Source organism: Oppia nitens, unplaced genomic scaffold (assembly GCF_028296485.1).
Source record: "Oppia nitens isolate AA-2021 unplaced genomic scaffold, nextdenovo-longstitch-racon4-pilon3 scaffold5_pilon_pilon_pilon, whole genome shotgun sequence".
In the NCBI taxonomy this organism is placed as follows: Eukaryota; Metazoa; Arthropoda; class Arachnida; order Sarcoptiformes; family Oppiidae; genus Oppia; species Oppia nitens.
In genome coordinates, this window is record NW_026533243.1 from 3,446,445 (window position 1) to 3,460,880 (window position 14,436).

Below are 14,436 nucleotides of genomic sequence, written 5' to 3' on the forward strand. Positions count from 1 at the left end.
TGTTTACAAATTTTTAAAAAATATTCAATATATAAAATGGTTTAATTTAATCATATAATTATTAAATATTTTAAAAACAAATTTTTCTCAATTTATTTATTATTCGCCAGTTTTTCATTTTGTGATCCAATGATGAACTCAATGGTCTCATCTTTGATGGTCTGTTTGTCTTCAATAACAATATGCCAATCGTTAGGAACGGGCATTGATTTTATGGGTGCTTTCAATGTATTGCCAATAAATTCATTGAATTGTTTGATAATCCTATATAACTCTCCACTTTCATCCACTTTATAATAAACAGTTACATCATCTGAAGGCACGAGTTGTGCTTTTTTACGCAATTTTTGGATACGATTTATAATTTCTCGAGAGATGCCCTCATCCATCATACACGAGTCTGGCTTAACATTAAGTAATACCAGAATATCACCATCAGATTCAGCCACATATTTATCTGACAACTCGGAAGTCAAGTCTCCTCCAAAAGTATACTGTATTCTGATATCTCCGGCCACTAATTGATGTCCGGTTATTTCAAATTCGTTGGGATTATTCTGATAACTTTGAAGTTGAATATCAGTTAATTCTTTAATAGCTTTGATAACAGCTTTTGACTCATTTCTTAGCCGAAGTCCAAGTGCTTTGATGTCTGGTTCGGCCTTCAATTGAATGCCGTATTTATCCTTTTCAGTCGTTACTATAATTTCTCTGACATTTAGTTCATCCAAAATATATCGTTCGAGAGTCTTGACATCATTTAAAATAGTTTCATCTTTGCTAACAATAACCACATCGGGTAAGGGATACTTCAGTGGTAATGTCTTTCGGTCTCTTAATACTCTTCCCACTTCAATAACAGACTGCATACAAGATACCTGTCTCTCAACTATTTCATCAATTATCTCTTCGCGAACGGGAGAATGCAATAAATAATGGACACTCTCTGCCACTGATTTATCAGATATCAAATTCTTTAAATTTTGATACATGTGTTCAGTTAAAAATGGCGTAAAAGGTGCCATCATTTCAATCATTGTCATTAAAACACTAAACAGTGTATGCAATGCCTTATTTGTATCATCCTTTCCATAATCACCTTTTATACGTTTCCTATTCATCCTAACGTACCAATTGGTCAAATTATCGACAAATTTTATAAGTCGAGGAACTACTGTATAGAGTCGGTATGCTATTTATAAAATAAAAATTATTATTTTTTATTACCGGTACTATAAATTTTAACTCAAACCTTTCATTTCAGACTTAACAAAACGGACGAGACTTTGAGTGAAAGATGAAATCCATTTATCCATAACGTTATCACAGGTCAATACCATTGACTGGTCGTAAACAAAGCTTTGGTTATTCTGTTTTTCAAACCATTCAATATTCTGTACTAAGAATCGGTAAGCGTTATACCACGGAAGGAACACATCCTTCAATATGTCGCGGACGCCCTCCTCTCTGAAACGCAAGTTCTCTGCTCTTACTATCGGCGAGTTAATCAAATATAGTCTCAAAGCATCGGCGCCATACTTGTTTACCACATCCATGGGGTCGGGATAATTCTTTTTGCTTTTACTCATTTTCTGGCCATCGGCTGCCAACACTAATCCGTTACAGATTAGATTCTTAAAAGGAGGTTTGCCAAATAATATAGTTCCCAAAACTACAAGAGTATAAAACCAGCCACGAGTTTGATCCACCCCTTCAGCTACAAAATCGGCCGGAAAGTTGTCTTCAAATATCTTTCGATTTTCAAACGGGTAATGTGACTGAGCATATGGCATACTTCCCGATTCAAACCAACAATCAAATACTTCAGTAACTCGAGTCAAATTTCCTTTACCTAATTGTGAAGGGATTGTAATTGGATCGACGTTTTCTCGATGCAAATCTGTAATCTTTTGTCCACTCAATTGTTCCAACTCTTCAATAGAACCAATGCACACAACTTCCTCTCCATCATCACTCATCCATAAAGGTATAGGTGTTCCCCAATACCTATTCCTAGAAACGGACCAATCTCTTGCTTCCCGAAGCCAATTGCCAAACCGTTTTTCTTTCACAAAGTCTGGTACCCAATAGGTGCTGGCATTAGACTCCAAGAGAGCATTATTCATATGTTCAACGCGGATAAACCACGAGGAAATAGCCCGATAAATAAGTGGCGTCTCTGAGCGCCAACAAAACGGATAACTGTGCTTAACTGTACTGTTATTCACTAATCTTCCAATTGATTTCAAATGTTTAATAATGTCTTTATCGGCATCTTTGACATACACTCCCAGATAATCAACAACTGGTTCAACAAACTTACAACTGGCATCTAATGGACAAACAACATCCCCATCCTTTTTAATGACACCATTATTGAGTGCTACCCGATAGTCGTCTTCACCAAAATATGGTGCGCATTGGACAACACCCGTACCGCTTTCGGCCGTCACATACGTATCACAGGCAACAATGAAAGCGTGATTTTCTTTCAAGTGTTCAAAGTATGGAAACAATGGTTTATACGACTTGTGCTCTAAAGTCTTGCCTTTAAATTTCTCTAAGACTGTGTATTCTTGTGGTTTCTTGTAGAGAGCCTCGAGTCGGGCCTCCATTAATATGTATTGAGCGCCAGTTTTTGTCTCTTTTACTTTTACGTAATCCAACTCTGGGTGAACACAAAGCAAAAGATTTGATGGCAAAGTCCACGGAGTTGTTGTCCAAGCAATTAGTGACACATCCGGTGATTCATCTAAAGGAAAGCTAACTATGATTGCCGGATCCACCACTTCCTTATAGTTGAGTCCGCTTTCAAAATTAGATAACGGGGTATTGCAAGCACTCGAGTACGGCATCACTTTGACGCCCCGATAGACAAGACCTTTATTAAAGATCTGTTTGAAGACCCACCAAACACTCTCCATATATGACGGATATAATGTCTTGTAATCATTTTTAAAATCAATCCAACGGCCCAATCGGGTCACTATCTGTTCCCAATCCGATGCATATCTCATAACAATTTTACGACATTCATCATTATATGCTTTGATTCCCATTTTGTAGACATCGTCGGGACTCTTAATGTTTAACTTCTTGTCGATCTCGTATTCAACGGGCAATCCATGTGTGTCCCAACCAAACCTACGCTCAACGTGATGTCCCTCCATATGTGCCCACCGGGGGATTATATCCTTGATAGTACCGGCAAGTATATGGCCATAATGAGGCAGTCCCGTAGCAAATGGCGGGCCATCGAAAAAGACATATCTTGGACGCGTTGACGACTGCTTTAGACTTGTCTCAAATGCGTTCAAACTCTTCCATAACGACAATACTTTCTCCTCTTCTTTAGCGAAATCAATAGACTCGGGAACCGGTGTTACCATTGTTTTAGGTCAACAATATGTCCACAAAAAAACACAATTATCTGACAAATCTGTGTTCAAATGTTGGATCAATTTGTTACACAAAACATCACAAACAGTATATCATTTGATAAATCAATTGCTATTTACTTACCGCTAATTATTTGCAATTCATATACAATTAGACAACAATTATGTGTAATATTTGCCGATTTAATAATACATGTGTCCAGAGTTTCGGTACTTTTTTATATATCAAACTTTATTAATATTAATAATAATTTTCTTGTTTAAAATAATAAATAACGTTTGAATCCAAATTTAGGCAAATTTCGGTCCCACTGTTATATCGATTGATTTCGACTGTAAATTGTTAACAATTTTATATTAAAATATTATTTATTCACAATTTATAAACATTTAAAGTTTAGATAAATCTATAAATTGTAAATAAATTATCAATAAAATGTTATTATAAATGTTAATCTATTGAACTGTAGATTACAATACAGTATAGTAATGTAAACTAGTGTTTGAATTGCATAAGCAGTTTATGATAAGTTTTAAATGTATTATAATATATAAAGTACTGTAAATTGAATACTAAATTATTAAATATATCAAAATTGTTTAAAGATTAAAATTTATATGTAATAGTAAAACGTTATAATGCAATCAATTCATTATTATAATGAAATTTTTCAATTTTAAAGTTTAGTTCAAGTAATTTGATAATTCATTTTTAAATACAGTATTATTTATAAATTTCGAATATTTTTTATTATTTTAAAAATAGTTTAATTATAGAAAACTGTTGAAACGTATATTTAATTAATTGAATCTACAATTAATTTAAAATTATAAAATGTTGAAAATAATAATAAATAATAGTTAAGAAAAACTGTTTCCAATTTTGGAGGAAGAATTAAAAGTTATATTCAGGGTTAAGCAAGGTTTTGGATTTTAGGGAGGGGTAGACCGAGGTGAAATTTACAAAATTCTCGAAAATCAAGAGAAAATTCCCTTAAATTCCCGAATATTCCCATGTAAATTCGATAAAGTTCCTATAAGTTACCGTATAAATTCCCAGGAAAATAGGTAAAATTTCCAATACAAAAAAAATTAAAACTAAAAACTTAAATTTTAACAAAAAATAAAATAATAATGTATTTAATACTAAAAATAGTTGATAAAAGCATTAATGATACACTATGAGTTTTTTTTTAGTATTTTAGTAATTTTTAACTTTTAAAATAATTAATAATATTTAATGTTTATAGTTTATAGATATTTATTTTATTTTTTAATGTTATTTTTATACAAATACTGACTGAATACTAATTATTTAACTCAATTTTCGTAAAAGTTTTAGTTATATTAATTATAAAATTGAAAATATTTTCAATTTTTTTATTTAAAATTTTATAAATTATTAATAAAAACTTTACAATATAAGTATTTATTGTTTTATTAACTTCTTAAACTAACTTATACTTCTATTTAAATTGTAATATGATTATTCTTTTCAACAAATAGGTAATTTTTAATTTTTTAGTTTAATATTTTAATTAAAATTATGTTATTTTTAGGAGTTTTAACGTTATTTTAACTTTTTTACTTATTTTTAATCAATAATTAGATTCATATAAATTTTAAAAACAAACACGTACTAAAATAGTTTTAATTAAAATTAAAATTTTTAAAAACTTAAAAATATTTCGGCGCCTTTCGCCGGTCATTTCTCCTCGTTTTTAAGCGACAATTTTTCCCATTTGGTCAAAAAGTCTGGAGGGGGGGTAAAATCCCAAAATCTCGATCTTAGGGGGTATTTTGGCCTTACCCCCTTATTTAACCCTGGTTATATTATATATTATATTATATAAAACTATTTATTAATGTACAATATTTTAGCTGATAAAAATAATAATTTAAATTATAATTAAAATTGAAAAAAACTAAATATCAAGGATAAAATGGTAACGATTTTTCAATATCTCAATAATATCATAGTTTAGGATAAAAATATATATTATAGTTGTGACAAAAATTGTGACAAAAAATTGTGACAATTTGTATAAAATAAGTTTAGTTTATATTTTTTGATGTGTGATGTCTATAATAAAGTGTTGCCATAGCGATACATGTTAAAAGTCAATGAATATTTATACTGTATAATAATAATTGATGATAATTGATGATAATTGATCATGGTAGTTTTATGACAATTATATCAAGCAAATTGTAAGACTACTATAACAACAATGATTTTATGTGTTGGACAGTCAGCTTCGGGAAAGTCATTACTTTTAAAACGCTTACAAAATATTGAATTTCAAGCGACAAACTATTTGGATATTCCGTCAACGGTTCCAACTGTGGGAACTAATATTGGTTTTATTAAAACTAAGTCCAAAACAATTACCATTGAAGAAGTAGGCGGTTCTATGGCTGAAATATGGCATCAATACTATAGTGATAGTCAAACCATTGTCTTTGTAGTCGATTCTACTAATATGTCCACAATTGGTGACTCCTGTGTCTTATTGTGTCAGATGTTGTCCGATACCAATGTTATCAATACTAAACATATATTAGTTATTCTCAACAAATGTGATAAATGTTGTAATCAAAGAAAAGATGAAATTATGTATCTATTAATGATTGATAACTTGATTCAATCACTACCTAACCAACAAATCACTGTTTATGAGACCAGTTGTCTTACGGGAAAGGGATTACAATTAGTTTATGATTGGATACTACGCTATAATTAATCGATTAAATGATTACTATTTTTATTATTACAATTCACATAATACTGTATTATAATAATGTAATATAATTTAATTTATAGTATAAAATAAATGACTAAATCGTAATTTTTCAATATTATTAGTGTTTGTAATGATTGCATCCCTCGTCTTATTTTCCTAAAGTTCCTTATGTTCCGTACTCTCTGGGAATTCCCAGGGAATCTATTTCCTTGTGTTACCACATATTGAACTCTAAACAACACATTTTATTATAATATTTGAAAAACAAATGTTATATTAAACTTTATATTGAGTTGTATTGATAAATAATAAAGTTTGACTAAATTTATGAATTTGAAATTTATTTTTGAATATTTCAATGAAATTTTATTCTAAATATTTAAATTTTAGTTCTATTTATTGTAATAATAATAATAATCTATAAATTATATATTTTCCATTCTAACCAATTGATCCAATTCAGTGAAAATTATAAGGATTTTAATAAATATTTCATTTATTAATTTAAATACTTTATTAATATCAAGGTTGCGATTTGGGAGGTATGGCTGACTTACCCCCAGAATACAACATTTTGGAGAGTTTACCCCAGACTAGAACAGCGGCGGCGGCGATGCTATTAATTACAATTATCGGGTCAACAATAAATTTGATTAAAAAGTGACCAAGGGCAATGTTGTAGATAATTTTAAACTAAATAAAATTGTAACTGGTCATTTTTAAATTAATTGTATGATTGGCCAGATAATTTATGTTTAATGACTGTTTAAAAAATTTATAAATGATAGTCGACTGCAATTATCTGGCCAATCATATAATTAATTAAAAAATGACCAATTACAATTTTATTTAGTTTAAAATTATCTACAAAATTGCCATTGGTCACTTTTTAATCAAATTTATTGTTGACCAGATAATTGTAATTAATAGCATCGCCGCCGCCGCTGTTTAAGACTCTCTCCCAACATTACGTTTTGTAAAAATTATTTGTTTAGAAAATTATTTATATTTTATGTATGATTTTAAAGTAATAATAATAATTAAAAATAATAATTTAATACATATTACATCATAGACTAAATACTGTATATTTTGCTTTTATCGATAAGTTTAAATTAATAATCAATTTAATTTTACTTTTAAGCTTATTATAAGATTTTAGTATTTGACAAATTTCAATACATTAATATATAGTACAGTATAATCAATATAAAGTTAATTAAGATTATTAAGTTTATATAAACTGTAACTTAATTTATTTATATACAGTACTACTGTATATGTGGCAAATTGTTATCAATATTAAGGTATTGGGAAAAAAAGGTACAAAACGTGTATTAAATATGTATTAAATTAAATGTTGGAAATGTGTGCCAAAAACGAGTTCCACTCATATGTATGACTTGAATAACATTGCATTCAATATATAGTACTATTGAATACAATATGCAATGCATTGCTGTAAACAACACAACATTTATTGTAAAACACTATTACACTTAGGGTTAGATTGAGATTCCCAGGGAGGGAAGTTCCCAAATAAAATACCTCCAATTTTCCCGGAAAATATGGAAAATATATTATATTCCCTCCCTTGATCGTTAGAAAGGGAATATATAATTTGTCATGCATTAAAAAATACCTAATCTCAATGACTATGTGCTTCAATTGGGACCAGTATGTTAGTAATAACTCAATCAAAATATGATTCAAATATTATTAAATATTTAGTAAAAACATTAAATACATTTTGTAGACATTTACTATACAAACGTGTTTTTAATTAAACATTATGTAAAGTGAGTTAGGGTACGATAGGTGGTACCACAAGGAAATGTCTTCCCAGGGAATTCCCAGGGAACAGGGAATATAAGGAACTTATGGAAAATAAGACGAGGGATGGCATCTGATCTAACCCTAATTACACTAAAACTATAAACACTAAAACACTATATTTTAGAGACAACACAACACAACACAACACAACACAACAACACATCATTACATTTGTTATAATTTATTGATTTATTTAAACATTTTTTTATTAAAACATATAATCAATCGATTTATTACTTCATTTACATTATCATCGATTAGTTTGTCGGTGATTACAGTGAGTGACAAATAAGTAAGTATTAGTGGTTTGATTTAAATGGTGTTTAACTGAAGACATTTGTGGTGATATTTCACAGATTGTTGACAAAAATGTTGGACTTCTTTGTGATATTTAGTAAGTCTGGTATAGTGTTGTTCGCAACGGTAAACCAGACAATCCATAGTATGAATAGTTATATCAATAAACTCATTAAGAATGTCATACTCGAGGACCGTATGGACACATTGAACAGCGACTCAATGGCACTCCAGTATCGGTTGGACAACGAATTTGAGTTGGTTTTTGTGGTCGGATATCAAAAGATGTTAACGCTTTCATATATAGATAAGTTCTTAGAGCAGATCCAATTGGCCTTTAGAGATAAATTTCAAGATTACGATCTTCGAAAGACGCTGTTAATGGCATCTAACATCGGGAAGACTGTCACCGACGGTGACCAACAGGTGAACGGCATTACCAATAGTTTGATACCTTTGTTAACCACTAATGTCGTTGACTTCAATATGGAGTTTAAAAAAGTTTACGGTATTTGTTATAAAATACAAAGTAATCCAATACAACATGAAATGAGAACATTTGAACAAAGTTTCAAATCCAAGAAAACTGTGGCCTCAATGATAGTTCAGACCAATAACAACAAGACTAAGAGTGCCAAAGAATCGGCAAAAGAGGAATCAGTCGTCAAAAAGAGTGACAAACCAAACAACAACACTAATGGACAGAATAACAATCAAACGGATATACAGAAGAAGTTGCAGCAAATGATGAAGAGTTCGACCTCACCCAAGGCTAAGAAAGTGCCTAAAAAGGAACCGACAAAGAAAGAGAAAAGCAATCGGGTCTGGGATTTGGGCGGAAAAAACGCCCAGAATTTGGATTTTAGCAAAAAAGGTGACGAATTTGATGTCAACAGTTCATCGATTGCCAAAAATACGGCTAACGCTGAAGACTTTGCTAATTATAACAGCATTGATATGCAGCCCGATCTCGAGTTTGAGGTTGAAGAAGAAGAAGAAGATGAAGAAGAAGAAGAATTTATATCAGCCAAACCTAAGAAATCGATATTTGGATCGTTTTTGAAAACTTTTAATTATAACAAAGTCTTAACTCAAGCAGATTTAGAGCCTATTTTGAATCAACTTAGAGATCATTTAATTGCTAAGAACGTAGCCTCAGAAATAGCTACTAAACTATGCGAAAGTGTGTCCACAAAACTTGAGGGACAAACCGTTAACACATGGACTGGACTAAAGAGCTTTGTTCGCAATGCTCTCGAAGATTCAATTTTGCGTATATTAAGTCCTAATCGGAATATAAATATTTTGCGAGACATAAGAGCCAAGTCGTCTCCCTATACTATTGTCTTTTGTGGTGTCAATGGTGTCGGGAAGTCAACCAATTTGGCCAAAATTGCTAATTGGCTTATCGTTAATAATGTAAGAGTTCTTGTTATTGCATGCGACACATTCAGAGCCGGTGCTATTGAACAGTTACGGACACACATAACAGCGTTGAAGAATATTCACGAAAAGGATGGTAAATCTAAAGTTGATTTGTTTGAAAAGGGTTACGGCAAAGACAGTGCTGCCATTGCTATGGAAGGTATCAATTATGCCCGAAGTGGTGGATATGGTTGCTGTTTGGTTGATACTGCGGGACGTATGCAAGGAAATGAGCCATTGATGAAGCAATTGGCAAAATTAATTAAGATTAATGAACCGGATCTTACATTGTTTGTCGGCGAAGCATTGGTCGGCAATGAGGCTGTCGACCAACTAATGAAATTTAACACCGCTTTGTTAGATAACGGTTGCAAAGGTGTTACTTCAAACGCATCGGCTATTAATGGCATAGTTTTAACCAAATTTGACACAATTGATGATCAGGTGGGCGCCGCTATATCGATGACTTATATTACAGGACAGCCCATTGTGTTTGTTGGCGTTGGGCAGACATATCGTGATTTAAAGCAATTGAATGCTAAAGCAGTTGTTAAGGCTTTAATGAAGTAATCAAAAGTACAACAAATGTATTGTTTTAATAAATGAATTTTTATTTTGTTTTTGTTTCAGTTACGGTATATATTTTATTTAAGTTTTATTATTAATAATTATTAATAATATGTATTATTATTATATCAGATATTTTAAAATCTAACTGATATTTATGATAATATAAATAAAGGAATTATTTTATTACTCTTTTAAAACTGAAATAATATAAAATTTAATTAATGCGGTAATTAAACAAATACTGGTATTGTATTTATCTATTTAATCAATATAAATGTCATATTTTCCAGATATTATTTTTATTTAACTCTACAGTAATACGGTATTGCTTTTCGTAAATTAAAAGATTAATTTATATTTAAAGATCTCAAATGAAATTTTGATAAATTTGTTTCAAACACAACTATGAAACAACAATTTATTATAGAGTATAATATACTGTATGTTAATTGAAATTGATTATATAAAAGCTGTGAATTAACAAAATATAAAATTTATATTTTAATTGAAATAATAGCATTATCGACATATAACTTACAATTTATGTTAATTTGCATACAGTTTTGGTCAAAATTATGTATCGATAATTATTTGATGAAATTATATCAAATTTGTCTAAAACGAAGATTATTTAAGTTAAAATAAATAGATTATTCAATAATGTAATTACGGTAATATTATACAGTATTATAATTCAAAAATTTTAAATAAAATTTATGGTAAGTTTTAGTGTAAGTTTAAATATTGTAAATAATTTAATGTCTAATGTTTTTAAAATGATATAATACAGTACCGGTACATATATTTGCAAATATTTGTAACTTTTATGCAATGCAGTCAAAACATAAGCCATGCGTATGATTGATAAGTGAATGCATTGAATGCAAATGTTTACACTAAATGCATGTAAATTAAAATTGTATTGAATATATTGTTTGAGTGAATGCAATGCAAACACAGATAAATAAATGTAAACATTAAGTAATTGACTATTTGTTTGTATTATTGAATAATTAAATTTAAGTAACAAATCAATTGTTTTTAATAGATATTCAATGTTTGCGTTACTATTGAAACATAACATCATATGTAATGAAATGCTATTCAATTGTTTAAACAAAATATCACTTATTTGTCATAATTGTTGAAATCATTTGTATTAATGACTAAATAAAGTGTGTTTTAGTCATTAGTTATGATTATTTGATACAAATTTGATGTCCAATACACAGAAGATCTTCTGTTGACGACTAATGAAAGTCATGTGTTGTTTAAGTTGAAGACAAGGTTTGACTAAATGAATGACAGAAAAGAGTGTTTTGTGATAATTGGTAACAAATCTAGTCTTGAGTTATAATGTCATCCAATGTGGACAATATGATGACATTAGGTCACTGCTCTCACGGGTCACTGTTATCGTCATACAGTTGGACCATACAGTTACTGTTGGCCACCATTGCCTTCACGTGTCTTATCGGTAAAGAGTAATCACTAAATATATGAAATGTGTTTTAAATATAATTGTTTTGTTTAGTGAAGCGGTTTTGTGAACCTCACCGCTACCGTCGTCCGTGGCTTATCTGGTTCTTCGACACTTCCAAACAGGCTTTCGGTGCTTTTGTCGTCCATTTTCTTAACATATTATTGGCCGAAATAAATTCGGGTCGCGACCCGTGCACTTTGTAAGCAATAGTAATAATACTACCTGTAATTGAAATTTTAATATATCCTAATTGTCAACAATTTTACTTAACAGATATGTAATTAGTTTTTTAATTGATTCATCCATTGGTTTACTATTATTATGGCTTTTTATAAGACTTGCTGAATATATTGCCATTAAGTATAGTCATCCATATTTAATATTTGGTGAATACGGCAAACCCGAGCCATTGCTCCGGTATTGGATAATACAGTGTTTGGCATATATTGTAATAGTATTGGTCGTCAAGTTTATTATAACACTTTTACTTTTATTTGAATTTTGGTTAACAGTTCGGTCATTGATATTGTGGCCAATCAAGCATTTTCTTGATGTCAAAACTGAGATTATTTTGGTATTACTTGTTATCCCATTCTTTGTCAATGTGTTTATATTTTGGGTGACCGACAACTTCCTAATTATGCACCGAATCCGACAAATTAAATACAATTCCAACTCTCAAAGTGATATAATACTAGCATTTACTCAACCCATTGAATCTCAAGTTGTGATCAACGGTCATAACATTCACGACAGCGATGACGACACCGAACTCATTGACATAAGCTTTGAACCCGACTCTCCTCATCACAGAAATATGCTTTAAATATTATTACATTTCACTTTAAGACCTATTTTTGACATTTTTTTTAATTTTTATAATTCTGATTATTGATAGTTTATATTTAATTTATTATTAAATTTATATTTATTGTATATTTAATTCTTTTTACCGATTATGTGGTCTAAAGTAATTTATTACCAAAAATATTAATGAAAATTGTACATTATTATAATTTGATACTCGATTGTTTTTTTTAAAAAAATACTTTTGTCTAATTTTACAAATTTTTGTTAAAATGCATTTATTTATATTGTTTCATTATATAAAATTGACAATTATTTTCTTATATTACCGTAACTAATAATTTAATTATATCATACTCTATAATATAGAGTCTATATGTAGGGTAAATCATAAAAAATTCTTTATACTATAAGTTACTTTCTTAAATAATTTTTTAAATATATTTGTTTTTTTATTGACGTTTCATTGTTTGGATAGTTAATTTTTAAAGTTTTAATGATAATAAATATATATTATTAAAATTAAATCAATTTTAATAGACATATTTTTTATAAGACCTACGATTTTAGTAATTAACAAACTTATTTTTCACAGCCATAAAAATCAATGTAAATGTATAATAAAATCTAATCTGAATTAATTCAAAAGTATAGGTAATTTGATAAATCTCCGAATATACTTTAACATTACAATAGTATTTATAAAGTAAACATACATTTTATTAGTTTATATATTTATTTTAGTTTATTTTCCAATGTTAAAGTAATATTTGTAAAGTTATCTATATTTTTGAATCAATTCATCAAAGTTTATAGATTTTATTATACATATAAACCTTGTTTCATAATTATTGACACTAAATTTACTTAACTAAAATAAACTACAATTTAATAGCAAAATAAATTATTATAATAGATTTTTAATAATACATTCAAATAGTATATTATGTAAGAATCTGTTCCCGTTTTTCCCTTTAAATTATCTCTATGATTACCACTTTTAATCGGGATTTAGTTACCCGATAGTAAATTTTTTAAAATTATGGACCAAATTATCTTAAATGTCTTGATTATTGACCGTGGTGATTTTTTTTATGATTCTGCTGCTTTCTAACGAAAGATAAAGGTTAGACAAACATCTTGGATGCACCACAAAGACCTGGATGGTCAATATCAATGATATTTAAGATAATTTCGGTACAAACTTCTGGAGTCATAAATTATGTTACCGAAATTTCGATTATAATAGTGAATTAGAGAGACTAAAACGGACTAATTTAATATTAAAAAACAAATTAGTTTAATCTTTATACTTAATATTTTAATTTAATAATAATTATTTTTTGATAAATTTAATTATAACGTAATTTAATTCAATTTAAATTAGTGTCAATAATTATGAAACGAAGTTTACATTGATTTTTTTTATCGTTGTGTTAAAGTTACCAATATTTCAATTAATAAAATATTTTCAAATAATTTGTATCCCCTGAAAATGCATTTATACTTAATTTATAAATTGTTTTTATAAATATAAAATATAGGAAATTAAATACATTAATCTTTGCAAATGTAATAATCAGACAAAATGTTTAAAGAATTCAATATATTTTTTATATAACATATTATATTATTGATTGTTTTGTTTAATATAATTTAAATGTTAAAAAAATTAACAAAATGTAACTAAACTTTTATTTTTATCATTTGATTGTGTAAAATAAATCATTTTTAGTTTTGTAGCTTATATTTAAGTAATGTTAATTATCATAAAATTATTTGATTTGATTTTACATTATATATTCTTACCGTATGAATAACATTATGAATTTATATTTTGAATAGAAAAATATAAGTTAATTGTTGTAAAACTGTC

The 14,436-nt window shown here is 28.7% G+C and overlaps 4 protein-coding genes across 5 annotated transcripts; 3 read left to right on the forward strand and 1 right to left on the reverse strand.

Moving 5' to 3' along the window:
* Window positions 1–63: 63 nt before the first annotated feature.
* Window positions 64–5,812, reverse strand: LOC128961814 (isoleucine--tRNA ligase, cytoplasmic-like). The gene is made up of 4 exons (XM_054308097.1): window positions 5,791–5,812; window positions 3,523–3,731; window positions 1,253–3,439; window positions 64–1,192 (listed from the first exon to the last, which is right to left on the reverse strand). The coding sequence occupies exons 3-4, from the start codon at window positions 3,387–3,389 to the stop codon at window positions 93–95; spliced, it is 3,237 nt and encodes a 1,078-aa protein (XP_054164072.1). The 5' UTR covers window positions 3,390–3,439; window positions 3,523–3,731; window positions 5,791–5,812; the 3' UTR covers window positions 64–92.
* On the forward strand, window positions 5,594–6,192 carry LOC128961816 (ADP-ribosylation factor-like protein 16). The gene has a single exon (XM_054308099.1). The coding sequence runs from the start codon at window positions 5,630–5,632 to the stop codon at window positions 6,140–6,142; it is 513 nt and encodes a 170-aa protein (XP_054164074.1). The 5' UTR covers window positions 5,594–5,629; the 3' UTR covers window positions 6,143–6,192.
* Window positions 6,193–8,121: 1,929 nt separating this feature from the next.
* Window positions 8,122–10,333, forward strand: LOC128960860 (signal recognition particle receptor subunit alpha homolog). Its single transcript, XM_054307007.1, has 2 exons — window positions 8,122–8,270; window positions 8,335–10,333. The coding sequence occupies exon 2, from the start codon at window positions 8,348–8,350 to the stop codon at window positions 10,268–10,270; it is 1,923 nt and encodes a 640-aa protein (XP_054162982.1). The 5' UTR covers window positions 8,122–8,270; window positions 8,335–8,347; the 3' UTR covers window positions 10,271–10,333.
* A 980-nt stretch (window positions 10,334–11,313) lies between these two features.
* Window positions 11,314–12,729, forward strand: LOC128961048 (store-operated calcium entry regulator STIMATE-like). Of its 2 annotated transcripts, XM_054307256.1 has the most exons (4): window positions 11,314–11,747; window positions 11,805–11,952; window positions 12,027–12,170; window positions 12,266–12,377. In XM_054307256.1, exons 1-4 carry the CDS (start codon window positions 11,627–11,629, stop codon window positions 12,303–12,305), a joined length of 453 nt encoding a protein of 150 aa, XP_054163231.1. In that variant the 5' UTR covers window positions 11,314–11,626; the 3' UTR covers window positions 12,306–12,377. The 2 variants fall into 2 exon arrangements, with proteins under 2 accessions (XP_054163231.1, XP_054163230.1); XM_054307255.1 differs by having other exon boundaries at window positions 12,027–12,729.
* Window positions 12,730–14,436: the final 1,707 nt, after the last annotated feature.